The sequence below is a fragment of the Arachis hypogaea genome, chromosome 5 (genome assembly GCF_003086295.3).
Source record: "Arachis hypogaea cultivar Tifrunner chromosome 5, arahy.Tifrunner.gnm2.J5K5, whole genome shotgun sequence".
NCBI classification, from domain to species: Eukaryota; Viridiplantae; Streptophyta; class Magnoliopsida; order Fabales; family Fabaceae; genus Arachis; species Arachis hypogaea.
Window position 1 is genome coordinate 9,666,682 of NC_092040.1, and position 18,663 is coordinate 9,685,344.

General features: G+C 32.6%; 1 protein-coding gene across 1 annotated transcript; it reads right to left on the bottom strand.

Moving 5' to 3' along the window:
* Positions 1-2,043: 2,043 nt before the first annotated feature.
* On the bottom strand, positions 2,044-3,810 carry LOC112800656 (probable galacturonosyltransferase-like 1). The gene has a single exon (XM_025843007.3). The coding sequence runs from the start codon at positions 3,423-3,425 to the stop codon at positions 2,379-2,381; it is 1,047 nt and encodes a 348-aa protein (XP_025698792.1). The 5' UTR covers positions 3,426-3,810; the 3' UTR covers positions 2,044-2,378.
* Positions 3,811-18,663: the final 14,853 nt, after the last annotated feature.

The window sequence follows — 18,663 nt, forward strand, 5'->3', positions numbered from 1 at the left end:
TAAAATAGTGCAATTATTTTACATAATTAATTTCACAAAACCATTGTAAACCGCGTTACCCCACGTTCTACAAGCCTGCGTATCACCGCGCAGAAATAATTTTAATTCATAAGTTGACTATGGTACGCCTAATACTTGTGCTAATTGATTTAATGTCCCTACTTTCAAGTGTTTGGACATCTGGTATTTTAATTTAATACGATTTTATAATGTCGGGTTGCTGAAATTGGCATGCTACTCATGGCCATGCACATCTAGGATCTCGCCCGAAGAAAATACCTAACTTCTATTCTATTCCATATTATTCCTCGGAATTCCCTTCAAATTCAATGTATATATATTGATTGACTTGAGAAATGTCTTATAATATTTTCTGATACTAGTATCAAATTAATTAAATAGCCCTCCTCTAAAACAATCCACGGCAACACATGTCGTTAAATATTTAATAACAAAGTAAGTTAGAATAGTAACACTAATAATCCAATGAATTAGGGAGCTTCGGGCTATGTCTTCTCATGTGAAATTTTTGTGTAGATCGAGTTTTTAAGATAACTTAGAATTAGAATGCAAGTTCATTTCTGCAAGTGCGTGAGTAACAAAAGGAAATGCATACAAATAATTACTGCCGGGAGGTTAATTTTTAGTTAGACTTTTTGGTGCCAGACAGTGTTAATAGGAGCAAGTAGGTGCCTTTAAATAACTGAGTCATGTTATTCATCAACGTGGCACTACATATGTGTTAAATTGGAGAATATACACATATTGTAAGGTTACTTTTCCATGTGCTTCCACATTTTAAGTGGCTTTGCAGTCAAATAAATACTTGAGGAGTCTATAGGTTGGACTTGGAGCGTTGGAGTGTTGGACATCTTATTAATGACGAATTAAAATTTACGTACAATCTGACAATGAAATCCCAGAAATCCGCATTAATTCAACCTGTAAATTTTGATTTTCATTTACATATAAGTATTAATTTTTTTGTCTACTAATATTATTGTAAAATATAATATATATGTATAAAAAATTAATCAACAAATTAAATATTATGTATTTATGTATAGTTATATGTATTATTTAACATATTTATTTTTAATATATATTTATATTTTAATATATATTTTATACTAATAATTAATTTAGTAATAATTTTTTATATACACCTAACATGTGGTTATTTTTATATATATAAAATAGTATAGTTGGACTAGCAGCATATCTTGACTCTGGTGGTTTCCATATTTTTCACATTTATTCACCTATGTACGATTTAGCAATAGGCCTATGAACATTAATACGACTGAAAGTAAGATGCATGACTAACAATGCATGAAGGTTTGGTACGGGAAAAAAAAAGAGGACCAATTAATTGCACATACACCTTTATTATTCATGTTAACTATTTTAAAAAAATAAAAGTAAAATACGTTGATATATTGTAAAGGAGGATATTACAAGGACAAGAAAATGCAAAAATGAGATGGGACCAGAAAGCTCTAAGGTATACATACACACTCGACCAAATATGTAACAACAATATAATTTAAGATAATAACTTAATAAGCATAGTGTGTGGTTCTTTTCCTTCTTTTAGCTTTTTATTTTTGTAGTGTTTGTTGCTTGTTGATGGTTAATTAAAGTGTAGATTAGTTTAATCTTTCTATTTATTTTAGTCTTAGTGCTCTTAATTAAAAATAAGCTAAACCTAGTACAGTGAATTCATTTCCATGTGATAGACTTGTTTCTAAAAATAGACTCCTTTTGAAAGGAGTACAAGTATTGGAATGGGTTTTGATTGAATTCAAACTCAAAATTAAGAAGGTACTGTATGAATGATGATGAATGGAGTCAAAATCTAATAAAGTGACATGTTTGGCTTTGGCCAGACAAAGAGAGTCATGATGGATAAAGAACTTATGCGAAGACGACGACTAGTAACTAAATAAAAAAATCCCTTTCAGACACAAACCCAATTACCTCACCGACAATAGAACACAGCAACCCCTTCCTCCCTCCATGCAAATCATTTAAGATAGAATATATAAAAGCTTTGATATTGGATTGAATGCACTGTATGTTAATTAATTACTATAGTAAGACAAGTAGGGGAACGTATATGTACCTGGCTGTACAAAAGTAAAAGAGCATAGCTAGCTAGCCAGGAGCGACTACAGCGCCAACTCCCTAATGACAAGCCATTTTACACCCTTACTAATAATTCAAAAATTACTACTTCCACCATTTTTTAAGAAAAAAAAAAGAAAGAAATAAAGGGGGAAAAAAGACAGTTTATTTATGGAAACAGAAGAAATATTAAAATAAAAATAAAGGTAAGACCCATAATTAATGTGGAGGGCTTGGGCTTGGGGTTGGGCTTAGGCCTCGAGCGCGAAAGGTGTCTGGAGGAGGTCATAGGGAGTCCATAAGGCGTCCAACGGGCAAGGGCGATTGGCGTCGAGCCTGGCCCAGGGCTTCCCTTTCCCGCTCCAATGCAGTAGGCTTACCGGGCCCGGATGCAAGTCCCTGCAAAGCCCGCGAAAGTTGTCCCCGCCGAGACCGTGCTGGTTCCACCTATGATCCACCGGGCCTATGTTCCCGGCGAAAACCAAAAGAAACGGCGGCAAAGACCCGAGCTCGTAGATCCGCATCCTCTTCTGAAGCTCCATCCACTCCTCGATCTTGGTGGTATAGTCGCCGGCACGCCACCGCTCGAGATCGATGACCATGACGCCAGTGTTGAAGTAGCAGGGCCTTCGGGAGGCGAATGTGAGCGACAGGGAAGGGTTGGACCAGAACGATGGAGTGAAGTATGCGCTGAAGTTTGCGTTACAGTACTCCGGTGCGGCGAGGACGGCGTCGTTGGGGAGTGGCGTGGCGGCGAGCTTGGAGATGTCGTCGACCAGGACGAGGTCGGAGTCAAGGTAGACGATACGGCGGACGCAGGAGGGGAGGAGGTTGGCGAGGTAGTTGCGGGCGTAGTTGAGGGGACAGTCGAGGGCGGAGCGGATGGAGGTGGAAATGAGGCCAGCGACGGCGGCGTCATGGAAAGGGTAGATTTGGAACTTGAGGTAGGGGAAGGAAGAGGAGAGGGTGGTGTTAAGGAACGACGTGGAGGAGGAGGCGGCGGTGACGAAGTGGAAGAGGATATTCTCAGGGCAGGATGAGTGCTGGAGGACGGAGAGGATGGCGGCCATGGAACCCCGGAGGTAGGTGGCGTCGAGTGTCATTGCAACGTGCACTGCGTCATCGGAGCACTTGTCTGATTGCTGAATGGCGGGACAGTTTGGGGAGTTGTAGAATTTGGGAGCTTCTTTGAAGCGCTGTTGAGTGGTGGTGGTTGTTGCATTTATTGTTGATGATGAGTAGAGGATCATAATAAAGAAGAGGAGGACTGTAGTAGTAATGGCGGCCATGGAGGCCATGCTGCTGCTGCTGCTATATATGTGTGATGTGAAGTTCAATGTTCAATGAATGGTTCTTAAATACTTGATCCAATGTATGTATGATCTAATAAAACCATCTATGTCATGGGATCGGAATTTGGAATCAGCGGCTGCTGCTTCCGCTCCCTCTTCTCTTCTCTTTATTTTCTTCTGCCTAAATTGCTTCAAATATAGCTGCCAAGTCAATGATCTCAAATATTATTCACCATATTATCCACGCCCACTCTCTTACTCACTATGCTTCTCTCTCTACCTCACAAAAACATTGTGTTTTTTGGTTTCTTTATTCTTCTTCTTATAAGCTGTTAACTAATGGTTTTGCTTCTAGATCTGATTATACTGCTGCAGTACTTGTTTGACTTTTTGAATAAAATAAACTTACTATTGAATAGAATATATATTTTCAAAACTAATTAATTAAGATCTTCTTTTTCGAGGAAACTTGGATTTATGTACAATCTAATGAGATGAGATATATTATCCAACTTGTACCGCTAAAAGTTATAAGAAGAAAAACTCTGACAACCAGTCATTTTTAATATTTTTTGTTATTATTTAATTAATATAAAATTAAAAATTCAAATAAAATTTTATATAAAATTAATAATTAAAAATTATTAAATATAAATTAATTATACTTAATTTTTATTTATTATAAATATTTAATTATTTTTAATAAATAAATTTTATTAATTTATATGTGTAAATTTTAAAAAAATATAAATTTAAATTGTATTAATTTATATATATAAAATTTTAGTAAATATAAAAATAAATTATATATTTTTTGTGTATAAAATATTATAAATATAAGTATAAAATTATTGACAAAAAATAATAATATTTATTAATAATGTAATAATATTTGTATAAAAATATTATTTATATATTAAAATTAACTACTAAAATTAATTATATTATATTATATATATATTATTTAATTTATTTTTAATATATATTTTATATTTTAATATATTTTAATTATAACATATTTTGCATCTATGATTGTACAAATTAATATTACGCATTAGTTAAGACATGCACTCTAAATTATTATATTTGCTTATGCAATTACCATATTTAACCTGATTTTATTATTTTTAATTACATTATATAATAAATAATAAAACTGGTTACAATTTTGTCGTATTATTATTTTATTTAACTCCTTATAATTTTCTTTCGCATATATGCACAGAAAAGTAAAAAAGTGCATACTTTCACGATTAGCGCGAAATAAGAAATGTCTTGTTTTTTCTCTCCCATGTTGTCACAGCTATGAATTTTACGATATACATAAAATATAACGTGGAAAGATATCAATAAAATTTTAAACATATAGTATACTAGTTTATTAAGAGGATTTATTACTTTTTGTTTATAACGCTACTAATAATAGGATTATCATTTCATTTCCTCTTGTCCCTTTCTATTTTCTGCTTATTAGTTGAGCAATCACATCGGTGCAAATCTTCAGCAAAGCGTTTACGAATAATATCTTAGATCTCAAACCAACAAATAGTTTTGGTAAGATTTAGGAGAGGGGAAATAACAAACTGTGTTTCATTTAAATAGACCTACATGCATACTATATAGCGTATATGTGAAATTAAATAATAAAATAAACGAAAATCTCATAATAGCAATGAAATAAAAAAATCCATTTGATATAAATTGCATTATTCTGTAAAAATTTAATAAACCAATAGATGCTGGAGTTGCTCTCTGCTTGCATGTGCCTCTTTAAGAAATCGCAAATAAAGGACTAAAGACTTTTTGTAGCACTACTATATATACTGAATATACGTATATAATTATAATAATAAATGTTGGAATTGATAGAGAAAATAATCCATTTGATTGGTGAAAGAGAGACAGAGAGGGCATGGTGGGACACTTGGTAATTCATTGAGCAGAAAATATATGTGTGAAGACAAACGGAAACAACGTAACTAACTTTATATTTAATAGATGGTGCAAGAAACTACTAGCCACGTTGCGTTAAGGACGGTCCTTGTAATGGCAAAGGTGAAGTATCATGCAAAACTGAAAAAAGCTAGAAGGGGTGAAAATGAAAAATGGGGTGTTGTGGCACTTTGGTCGAAAGGGACGTCGAAGCTACATAGAGACATGGACATGGCAGGGGATTCACTACTCTACAGTGACATGTTATCTCTTCATCCTTTCTCATTCTTCTGCTTCTATCACCACTCTATCGTGACTTCACGTAATTTTCACTTTTCAGATATTTTTGCTCCTGCATTTATCTTCAATTTTATTTATTTTATACAATTAACAAATTAATTGCTACAAATCGTTATTAACAATAAATTGGAGTTGGCCTTTCTTAGCTTGATCATTTTAGTTAGTCTAATATAATAATATTCATTCAATTTTCTTTAATTTGGTTAAGGAAAAGTATGTGGAACCAAAAAGGGATCGGCCAAAAAATAAACAAAACAATATTAAATTAATTAATTTAATTTTTATTTAATTTTTAATGTTTGTTATTAATTGCCGTTTTGAATAAAATCTCTCATTGACTAATATGTTTCAAATCCCCAATAATCACTCCTAGAATCACGGAACCCTTTCAGCAAGCCCGATCCAAAATTTATTTTCTCTTTTGTCAAACACAAATTCGAAAAATACATAAAAAACATCCATTTAATATGAAAAAGAAACATTCTCATACTTAGTAGAAGAAACATCCATATATATTAACTCGTAAAGATTTTGAATTCATCAAAAGGTATTTGGCTGGATTTTGGCTGATATGCTTTTGGTTCCCTAGCTTTACTCTTTGGTTAATGACTTGTATTATCAATTTATATCTATTTGTTGATGTTACGTTTTCGGATGATTTAACTTTTTTAATTAAAATACCCAAGTCATTTGTGTCATTCAATTATTATATATATATAATAATTCATCTTTTTATTTATTTAATTTAATTTTTTATTCCTAAGTAAGCCTATAATTAAATGAACTTTTAAGCCAGGGGCAAGGAAACTACCTTAATTAAAAAGAGACAGGCTTTGATAAATAAATTAATCAATAAAGACCATCATTTAGGAAACAAGGCACACTACTTAGTTAATGCAAAAGTCTAACTTGACCTAACATGACTAATTTCTTCTTCTTTTTCTTTTTAATTAAGCAAAAATTTAGGTGGATTTATGACCATACTATCTAACAAAATTAAAACGATAATATTAGAGGAACAAAAAAATTCAAATTTATTTTATTTAGTATGTATTAATTTTAATAATAATTAATAAATATTAAATAAGATAAATTTTAATTATTTTTTATTAATTTTTTTATTATCAAATATTTTCAAAATCTAAATATGTCAAGTACTTATTGATAGCTTATTAACCCTTGTTAATTAAATTAAAATAAAAGAAGCTTCGCCTAATGACGATGTTTAAGGAATGAAAGAGAAGAGACAACAGAATGTGTTATTTAATTATATTATTAGGTTTTAAGCCAACCGGTTGTTCAGTGGTCGGCATTACAACATGCTTGAGATTGAAATAATTAAGATTAGAACTTCATGTTTAGAAAATAATAGTAAATAGATTATTAGAACTTTAAACAGTATCGTATTTTTTCATATAGCCCAAGTAGATCGGAGGTCCTTTAAACTAGGCTTATATATTATTATCCGTTATGTTGCCCGTCTTAGTTAACGAACCTAATAATAACCACCTCCGTATAAGAACTAACTCTCACTCTCTACACCTTTGAAATGTTCAATTTTGCTTACTATGTTATCATAGTACTTGATCTGATAATAAGATTACTCTAAATATATATATATATATATATATATATATATATATATATATATATATATATATATATATATAGGGGTGGCAACACTATCCAAATCTGCGGGTACTCATCTCGCTTTTACCTGTTTGGAGTGGGTAATTATCTGCCCCGCACCGGAATGAGTTTTAACGAGACAAATTCTTGGGTGGGACGAGACGGGGTCGAGTTTAGGTTAAACCCGCCCTACCCGTCCCGCTATATATATATATATATATAAAATAATTAATAATATTGTATTATATTTAATTTTTACTTTAATTTATATTATGTATGTAATAAAATTGTAAATGATGGTTATATAATTTTTAAAATTTAATTTTATTTGTTGGATTTAATAATTATAAGAACGGGTAGGAGCAGGACGAATACTCGCAGGAGCGGATTAGAATTTAATATTTTATTACCCACAAATATAAGTAGGACGAATTCGATGCAAGTTTTTGTAGAACGAGACAGAATTGGACAGAACAAAAACCCAGTTGCCACCCCTATATATGGTTCCAACCTGCTATATGATGATACGTATAGCACTAGTAAGTTGTCTTCAATGGATTTCGAGATTTTGAGTGAGTGAGATTAAATAAATTGAGTAGCATGTGTGGCCTCACATGTTGTTTCATCAAATTGTTTGCTTCTAAGAACAACAATTGCGCGATGACACAACAGCTAGCTCCATTATCATTTATCTGGGCTTTTCTTGTTTCGAAGACTACATCTTTGGACATGATCCCAGCATGTGCTACACTTGACAAAGCTTTCCTTAATTATTGCATTCGAATTTGAGGTTTCTATATATTTGCTTTATAACTGTTTTTTTTCCCATATAATTGTGCGAGATGAAATAATGTTTTATATCTTTTTTGGCGCATTTGTTTAAGATTTCTTGAAAAAGATTAAAGGACACATACAAAAAATATAAAAGAATTAAATATCATTTATAAAAAAATGTTAGAGGATAAATAATTTTTAGTTAATATTTTATTTTTATATTATTAAGATTAGAATTTAAAATTTATGATTTAGAATTTAGTAATTAAGACTTCAAATATTAGTAAAATTAATAAATTTGGTTAGTCATGAATTATTATTTATATTTTATTTTAACTACATTTATTAATATTCTTTTTCTCTTTTTTATAATGGAAATTCTTTTTTCCTTCACAACATTTAAATTTGAAAACGAAGGCAAACCTTATGCATGTGGACCGTTAATGCTCCTATAATCCTAAGCCTCTTCGCAACAATTATGAACGTGCTGTCTCCTACTTTATAATTTTATATAGAAAAAGTATAAGTATAGAATGAAAATACTAAACAATGTGAATAATGGATATATTGAATATTCATTTTACTAGATATGTGGATGGTTATTCTAATATTAAGATTTAAGTGAGTAATTTAAAAGTATAATATATTTTGATTTGATTAGTAGTTATTTATGTTGTTCAAAAAAATTATTGGTTATCTAACATTACTCACTAAATTAAGTTGCTGTCCTAATAAATTTTCCTTTTTCTAAAATCTTGTTTTCGCTTTAATTTGTTCCTAGTCTTTTGTTTCCAATGGTGTGTGTACATTATGTAATGCAAAATAGTTATGATGGGATGATATACATTTCTTGAAATTTAAATTATAATGAGTTAACACTTAAAATAATTTTCAGAAATTTGTGAGCGACCCATAAAAAATTAAAATTTGTTAAGGATTATATATGAATAAATAACTATTTTTTATTATAAAAAATGTAGATACTGATAAAATCGACAATAACAAATTTAAATACATTTGATAACCATTAAAATTTATTTTTATTTAACAAAATTAATAAAATGTTAACTTCATTAAAATTATTCAGTAAATATTTCTCTTTTTTTCTTTATTTTTCATCTTCCTTCCATTAATTTATTCTACTTTTCTTACCATTATTATCACCAATATTATCTTCAACATTTCATTCATGCAACCAACCCCATTTCCGTTGTAAAGTTCACCATCTCACCTAAATTCCTAATCTTTTGTGGCTGTCGTCCTCTTCAACCATCACTATTCACTACAATAAATCTGGCAGATAGCGGCAGAAATTTTGTGGCAGTTTAGCTAAACCACCGCAGAAAGACAAACTGCGGCGCATATAGCGGCGGTTAGGTGTTAGGGCTGCTAGCAAGCCGACATTTAACGGCGGTTTTTTTTCAAACCGTCGCTATATTGATGTCAGGTTTGGATTTAGCGGCGGTTTTTTTCAAACCACCGCTATATTGCCGTCAGGTTTTCATTTCGTGGCGTCTTTTCCAAATCCGCCGCGATTGTCCGCCGGTGACTTCTTGTTAGGCATTTTGCGGCGGTTTCATTTAAACCGCCGCAAAATGCGTATTACCATATATTTCATTGTTCGCTTTAATAATAACCATCTAGGTATAATCTAGTTAAGTAACGACTTCTATCTGAAGCTAAATATGTTTAAATCATTGTTACTTAAACTCGTAACACTTTTTCTACATTCGTTTTACGTTAAAAAAATTCACAAGTTACTTGTAAACTATATATGTTAACTCATGTGAACAAATTTAACAATAAGATTTTCTTGATTACGTCATTGGCATTTAAAAATTGCATTCAATCATGAATGTAAAAGAAGAAAATAAAATCAAACTCTGATATTTATGAAGTTAAAATAAAGTTCAAGAGAGCATAAATCAAAGTTACTCATCTTTGAAGTTATGCCTTACTAAACCTAAATCAAGAATAAACATGTACAACTGCGACTCAAATCATTAAACTAAGGAAATCAGCGTAACTGTTATAATAAAAGATCAAAATTTCTCTTCAACATCGTATTGACCTGGCGAAAAATACTCTGTTATGAATCTATGGACTTCACGTTTTAGAGGATCTGATATTTCATCTCCATACCATAGCATTTTATTCAGATCAAAGCACCTTTTCTTAACATGTATATCATCTTATTTATCTTGTTCGTCTTCTAAAGTTTCATCCTCTTCATCCGAAACCTTATTTAGATCAAACTGCATGGATCTATCGATTGCGACAGAGGATACATCATCTAAATTGTCTTCTGAATCAGACTCTTCTCCATCTAGATTGTCAGGAACTATTTCTCCAGAATATTCAGATAAGACTGAAAATATCAATATGCACATAACAGAATGAGTATGCATAGAAGAAATTGAGAACTTTGGAGTCATTCAATACTGACTTAGAAAAAAAAAAACAAACTACAATATGCTATGACAATTTTAAAACTAAACGCAAATTTTCGACAATTACCATCACCCTTGTTAGTAGTTTGGGCAATTTTCTTAAACATAAGCTCTGCAGCAATTGTTGTGCTTGCAGAGGATGACGAAAAGTCCTCATTTTTCAATGATTCTGTTCCACCGTCGTGTTATGTTCACTATTGTTTTCAAAACGTAACACTAGTGAAATTATATTGCGTAATACATATCAAGATTATAAAAAGTGCAACCCTAATTAGAAAAACAACAACTGTAAAAGGAATAAAGATTTAATATAAACTAACTTCTCCGTATTAAAATCGTTTAAAGAACCAAAAAGTCTGCTTTTACTCATGAGAATTCACAATAACATAAATATTTAACTAAAAAAAACTACACAAGTCTAAAGTAACCAATGAAAATAACGTACAACGCTGAGTTTATTTTACTTAGTTTATGACAGAAAGATCATTTTTAAATTACATTAAAATGCTTCATACAAAGCATTACGCGACATCATCGAAATTCTCTGAGGCATTTTCTGTGAGGTCTTCCATATCTTCCTCCCTTGTCAACAGTAAATCTCTAATGTCACATTCCCTTGACATGTTCAACCCTGACTGTGGAGAAAAACCAATTTCAGCTTCTTCATTCTCTTCTCCCATGTCATACAAATTCCTTGGTTTCACATGAACCACAACACTACATTCTTTAGCTACTTCATCATCCACATAGTATACAAGCTGAGCTTCTGATGCCAATATGTACGGTTCATCTTTTTCACGATTACCAGTGTGTATTGGACGAGAGAAATTAACACTGATAAGTCCCAAATGGTCTTATTTGATGCCTCTACTGGTAGTGGTATCAGCCCAAACACATTTGAACAATACCACTGTGAAGGAACAGCTGTAATTCAATTCAATTATGTCTACAATTTTTTCATAATACGGAACACCACCAACAACCACTCTATTATCACGCATGCTTGCATAACTTCTTGTATTAGATGATACATATACTCCACTATTTTGTGTTTTCATCCCGTTTTCCTTTGTGATAGTTCTAAACTTGTACCCGTTAATATTGTACGCCCCAAAAGGTCTTGCCTGAATCATGGGACCGCACGCAAGCAACTTCAGGTCTTTCGATTCAAGCGTACTTTCCATAAGGACCTGGAACAACATAACCATCTGAAAAGACCACATTCTGCAAAGTCCTCAAGAATACATCCCTATGTGAATTCGACATCACAAATATTGAAGAAGGATATTACCACCTTCCCCCGGCCATAATTCAGGCCTTATACCCATGCATTGTAAATCTCTGCAAGCTTTAAGATTGTCTTTTGATTTGCCGCTGTCGTTTAAGATAGTGAATACCACATTGTCACACACGTTTTTTTCTATATGCATCACATCGAGGTTTTGACGCAACATACGGGAGGTCAAAGAAAACACTCTACTTCTTCCAATGCGAGTCATCTTCATCCGCATTCTGGCCATTGCGTCTTTTTTTGGATGTCACAGTTGAACTATTCCCAAATGAAACGTGCACATTAGATTGTTGCCTTAATACATCAGATTCGGATAACTTTTTTGGTGGATCTCTACCTTCGACCTGCCCGTCAAATCTATTCCAGTCTAGTCTATATTTGTGTCCCTGATTCAAAAAGCGTCGATGGCCCATGAAACACCATTTTTGACGGTCTTTCAGCCGATGTGGATTAGCATTCAAGTTACACGTAGGACAGGCTAACCCAGTATGCGTGTTCCAGCCAGATAGGTTTCCCAATCCTGGAAAGTCGCTGATAGTCCACATCAGTGCCGCACACGTCTTGAAAGTGTTTCCCATAATTGCTTCAACTCATCTATCAAAGGTTGCAAATAAACATCTATGTCGTTACTTGGCATTTTCAGCCCAAGAATAAGCGTGGATAGAATGAACGATGTCTGCTTCATGCAAAGCCAGGGTGGTAGATTATACGGAATAAGAATCACAGGCCAGATGGAGTACTTTGTGCTCATATTCCCAAAGGGCTTAAATCCATCGCTCGCCAAGGCTAGGCAAAAATTGCGCAGATCCGCCAAAAAATTAGTATACTTCGCATCAAACTTTTTTCACGCTTCAGCATCCCTTGGATGCCTAAGAAAACCATCGTTATTAGATGCCTGTTTATGCCATAACATATCACTCGATGTCTTGCTGCACATGAATAACCGCTACAGTTGTGGTATGAGGGGAAAGTAACGAAGGGTCTTGGCTGCTATAGGTTTTTGATTTCTCTTCACAGGTACGTTGAGCCTAAGAATAGATCCCTTTTTAGTCTTCTGCTTCCATCTTGAACACCCACATTTCTTGCACCTAGTCAGGTTCTCATTATCACCTCGGTACATCATACAATCATTTGGTTAAGCATCTATCTTGGCATATTCAATACCTAGCTTTCTTATTGCCTTTCTGGCTTCATACACTGTCTTTGGAAGTTTTGCTTGTTCGAATGCGTCCCGCAGTAAGTCAAGAATCATTGTCATTGCCTTGTCACTCACACTGCACATACACTTGATATGATAAAACTTCACTAAAAACGATAATTTGGAGTACTTTGAGCATCCGGGATATAACTCCTATTCTCCATCTGAGAGTAGATCGTTAAAATTCTGCGCCGTGCGACTTGGACCTTCATACAAGCTCGGTAACACGTCTTCATCATCTTCTGCATGTTCGATTGTTGTGATGTCCTCACTCTCATGTTGTATCATGAAATTGAATGCCTCGTTGACCATTTGGTACATTTGATTCACTTGGGATATCAGATTGTCATCTACTCGTCCCAATCCAAGCCTGTCTTCAATCGGCTTCTCACCATGACGCACCCAAATAGTATATCCAGGGAAAAACGGTCGTAACAACAGATGGTCGTATGTATCCTCTCTTGTTTGCATAAGTTGAAACCCGCATTTAGGACATGGACACTTTATCATGCCATCGGAGGTTGCATTCCCAAACGCAAAGTCTAAAAAATGGTTCAGTCCTTGCCTATATTCCACACTACTCTGTGATTTTGAAATCCAAGTTTTATCAATATCTAGTATAGTATCAAAATATATCGAACTAATTAATAGTGACGTAAGAAAACATGAAAAAACAAACTGGTAAAATTTTGCATCCATCAGACTTATGACGATATAGTTTTAGCTAGCAACTTAGGTTTAGCGAATTACAGTTGAAATGAAATTTAAAATGGTTTGCAAAATATAAAAAATATGTTTCGTTTGCTTGCTGTCATACGAAAAATTATGACGAATAATACTCTCATAAAATAGCACCACATATAGTCTTATTAGCATTTTTTATGGTTTTGGCATTGTTATTGTTTAAAGTTTGTCAATGTACTTTAAAGTGAACAATGTGTAACTAATGTCTTTATTAAATATGTTATTACTTCTGCTTGTTTTAACTAAATTATTATTTAGGTGTCATGCAACTTGGTTGAAATTATTTTGGTTTTATGTTAACTACTATTGAAAAAATTAAATATTAAAATCCAAAAATAATGATTTCAATTTTTACTTCAAAAAAAATTATAAATTCAAATCAATAAATTATTTTTTATTCTCATCCACTTTTTAAGTTGGAATAAAAAGTCCTTTACATTTTCAATTTGGATTTATCGATCATTAGTTAATTATCAAACATTATACATTTTCTTGTTAAATACCATTTTTAATTATACTTTTAACATATGATAAATTTTTGTGATTTCCTCCTTTTGAAATAATTAATAAAATGCAGAGTTATACAAATATTAGAGTTTTTATTTATATTTTTAAACTACAAATCTAAATTAAAGACTTGAAATTAAATTATAAAAAAATAAATCAGTTTATGTTATCTAACATGTAAATGGAAAGGGAGAGCACTATATGTATTCCGTAGAACAAAAAAATCGATGACAGTATAAGTAATGTGAAAATAAAAAACATGGTGAAAAATGATAATTACATTTTTTTACCAAAATTTAAGATAATAGTTATAGTTATCATTGTTTAGTAATGGGAATAAGATGAAAAAGTAAAAATTGGACACCAAACTCTCTTATGGTGTGTTTGACAAACGCGTTGGTAAAGAAAGAAGTGCGTTTGAACTTCTTGATAGTTTCACTTTTATGTTTGGCACCCTTTTTCTTTTTAAACGTAGAAACGATTCTGCCTCTAAACCCACATTGAGAAGAAGCTAAAATTTGTAGCTTCTGCGTTTCACGTTCATGGTTGCTGATATTTTAGTAGTTATAAATTATAAGCAATTATTGTAATAAATTATAATTAATATAATATTTATAATTATATTAATAAGGATACTAATAGTTATAATATTTATAATAAACATTATATAATAAATTATGATAAGAATAATATTATGTTCAGTAATAAAGATATTATTTATAAATATTTATACGGATATTAATATATAAATATCTATAGCTATTATAAATTATGGTTATTATACGCAATTATGATTTTAATATATGTATAGGTATTATAAGTATAATAATAGCGATTTATAGTATAATAAATATCAGTAATTTATAATTATTACTTATTTAAGGGCATAATGTATGTACATTACTTACACCGATATTTTATTAATTATATAAAATCTTAAAATTAATTTCTATCATTAATTTTGGTTTGCCCGCTTTGAATAATTTCCTAACACAGTAATGTTTTTATTTTTATTAAGGAAAAAAAATAATAAACTTAATGAACTACCCGCAAGCCCCACACTCCTCCCAGCCCCAACTCATGTCCCCTATATTATGAAAATTGAAATGAGAAAGAAACAAAACCTAGCATCCGCCACCCTCTCTTAACCCCTTTCGCAGCCATCGCCCAACGCAACCACCGCAGCCCCCAACGCTTTGCAACCCCCACACTCCCGAGCTCGCTTTGTTGCCGTGGGTCGCGCCGCTTCGCTGTTCTTCGTCGTGGGTCATTGCCGCTTCACTGCTCCTCGCCATGGGTCGTCACCGCTTCTCGGATCCTTGTCGTGGGTCCTCGCCGCTTCTCTCCTCCTCGTCGTTTCTCCTTCTCCCCTTTTCGCTGGTGTCGTTTCTGCTTCTTTGCTCCGCACCGTGTCCCATCGTCATTGCTTCTTCGTCGTGGCTTCTCTTTTTCGCGTGGAGTCTCGCAGTCGAAGCGGCTACGTTTTATCGCGTCTCAAGTCTCTAGTCTCTGATTCAACCATCGCAGGTCTCAGATCTCAAGTTTCAAGTCTCTTCTTCTCTGCTTCAAGCCTTCAACCCTCTCAGGTCTCAAGTCTCAGTCTCTAACAGTCCCTGATTCTATTTCCCTGACTCTATTCCTCTGAAATTTCAAATTTATTCTGAACATGCATATGATGTATTATTAATGATTTTGCTGAATTTTGAGATATTAATGTTTTAAATTTTTATTTCAATTCAGTCTGTTCATATTGAATTAATTCTACTGATATTAAATTAATTCTATTGATATTGAATTTTTGATATTGATGTTTTGCTTGATTTGTTCTCTTAGTTTATTGTTGATAGTATTATTTGAGCTGCTGGGTTAAGGTACTGGTCATGAATTGGATTAGACTTTGTGAATTTTGTTAATTTTTATATACTTTTTTTGGTTAAAGATCTATTTTTTGAAGGGGCGTTTGTTTTGATTTAGACTGAGTTTAAGAAAAGTATAAAAAAGGTTTCAAATAGAACATGCATGAGACGTAGAAAAACAATGTTACTTACCTGGTTGAAGATCCATATAATTGGCTTTTAGTGTGAAAATTAAGGACTTCAACAAACTGAAAAACAAAAATTGAGGTTCATCGTGAGAAATGAAAACAATTTAATGTGAAACAGTTCAAAGTAGCATATATAAAAATATTTACAAAGAAACCCAAATAGAGGAGAATCAGATTGGTGAATTTGGCTTCAGAAATGATTTGTTCTGAACTTGTGTAAACTGATTGTACTGCTTATCAGTGAAATTTATTTAATTGAATAAGCACGTTTATAACATTTGAGAATCACAGATTTTTATAACTGATTATTTCAACAAACTTTTAAAATTAAACCAATATTCTCTATTTTTATGTAAGCAACTTTTTGAAGTAGATGCCGGTCCATATTCAGTTAGCAATTTTTTTGCACCAGAATTTACACACAGTTTGTGGAGTTTTTTTAATATTGTTAGTTAGCAATTTTTATTGATATTCCATGTCAGGTTGTCTATTTCTTTGCAGAATCTTTAATTATTGGGACCCCTTGTATTATTGACTGCGATGCTTTGTAGCGCGATTATGTGTGGTTGCATATGGTATGGCGGGATTGTGATAGCATCATTGTTCATCTTGTTCAAGGTTCTGCTCCTTAGATACAGTTTCACGAAATACCTTAACGGGACAACATATCTAACTCTAGTTCCTGTTTCTTTGAACAATAAAACTAATCCTATAAAGTGGATTGATCCTATGGTTTCACCTATTTTTGTATATAGTTATATATATAGTAAAATATCGTTGTGCTTGTACAGAATCCAGTGATGCAAAACAGAAATTAACTGCATCAATTTATTAAATGTTTGTGAATTTGTGCATGGTCTATACCATGATTTGGGTGTGCAGGACCTCACCGTGCAGACTGATCATACTTAACACTTCTTAATTTCAACAAAGCTACATTTGGTTATGAACGAGTCATGAGTAATTTCTTTCTGCTGCTTCTTCATTTCAACAAAGCTACCTTTCTATAACTCTTAGGTTCGGCTTTTATTATTATTAGCCCCCTTTTTGTTAATTTTAATTCTAATTTTCCTTTTTTTAATATAGTAATCGATAAATAATTATCCTAATCCATACAAGTGATGTGGAAAATGAGGAAGCCACTGAAGTGAGTACTTTATATGTAAGCCTTAACATCTTTTTTGGTTTGTTTTGGAAAAGGAAAGATAGAAGTACTGTGGAATCTTTTGCATAGGGTGGTGTTGTTTTTGTGGCTAGGATGAAAGAAGGAAAAAACTAAAAGCCTGGATTAATATAATTGGTTAAACAGAATTATGAATTATGTAGTGTTTGTGTTTGTGTTATTGTCTGGTTTTCCTATTTTTCTTGAAATTGGATTGATAATTAAGTTATTTAAATGGTTCCTATTAATCTTCTGCTACCCTTTTCTATGTTGGTTTTGGTCCCTTCACTCTCCTACTACTACGATATTGGAAGAGGCATGTGCATGTATGAATCCAGTTCTATTTTTATTTTTTAATTTAATTTCTTCTTAATCATAAATATCTTTCTTTTTCATCATGGTCAATAGTGGCTCTTTTATTCTTTAAGCTAAATAGCTTATTCTTGTTAGCACCATCTTCTTCTGTTTCTTGTTAAAGTGTTTTGGTCTTTTCAGCTAATAGCTTTTTGCAATCTTATTTTTCCTGTCTATATCGTGCTACTGTTAACTTCTTTCTTTCCAATATTGTATATTTGTAGGAAGCAATTGTGAATGTTGAGAGACAGGATGGATCCTCTAAGCACCTTTCACAAAATGACTCGCTAGCACAAGTTCTCAGAAAGGAGCACATAGGACGAGTTCGTACCCTAGGTGCTGGACCATGTCCCACCCAAGTCTTTGGTAACGCTATTAGACAACCGTTGGGTTCTGCAGAGTCCAATGCAGAGGATAAGAGGATGATTGCAGAATTGACGGCTAAGTTAGAAGAAGAGCGGGCGAAGAGACAGTCAATACATAAGGTCTTGGGATATGTAGTCCAACAGTTAGGAGCCACTTTGCCAGTTGAGATTGCTGAAGAGCTGGCTTTTGTGGGCGGTACACCGGACTCGTCATGCGCAGGGCCATCTTCATCTAGCAATCACGACCCGCAACAAAAATTTTGAATTTCAATTAATGGTCTCTGATACTTTTACATTTAAGTAGGTTTAGTACGTTATGCTTATTTTATTCGACTTGAGCATTCTTAGTTTATTTTGGATGATGTTATGACAATTTTGTTATATATGTTATATTTACATTCATTTAATTTGGTTTGTTATGTTAATTGAGCTGTTTTACTTGGTTGCAATTTGTTTTAATTAGTTAAAACGTAAAAAAATTAAAGTTTAATAAA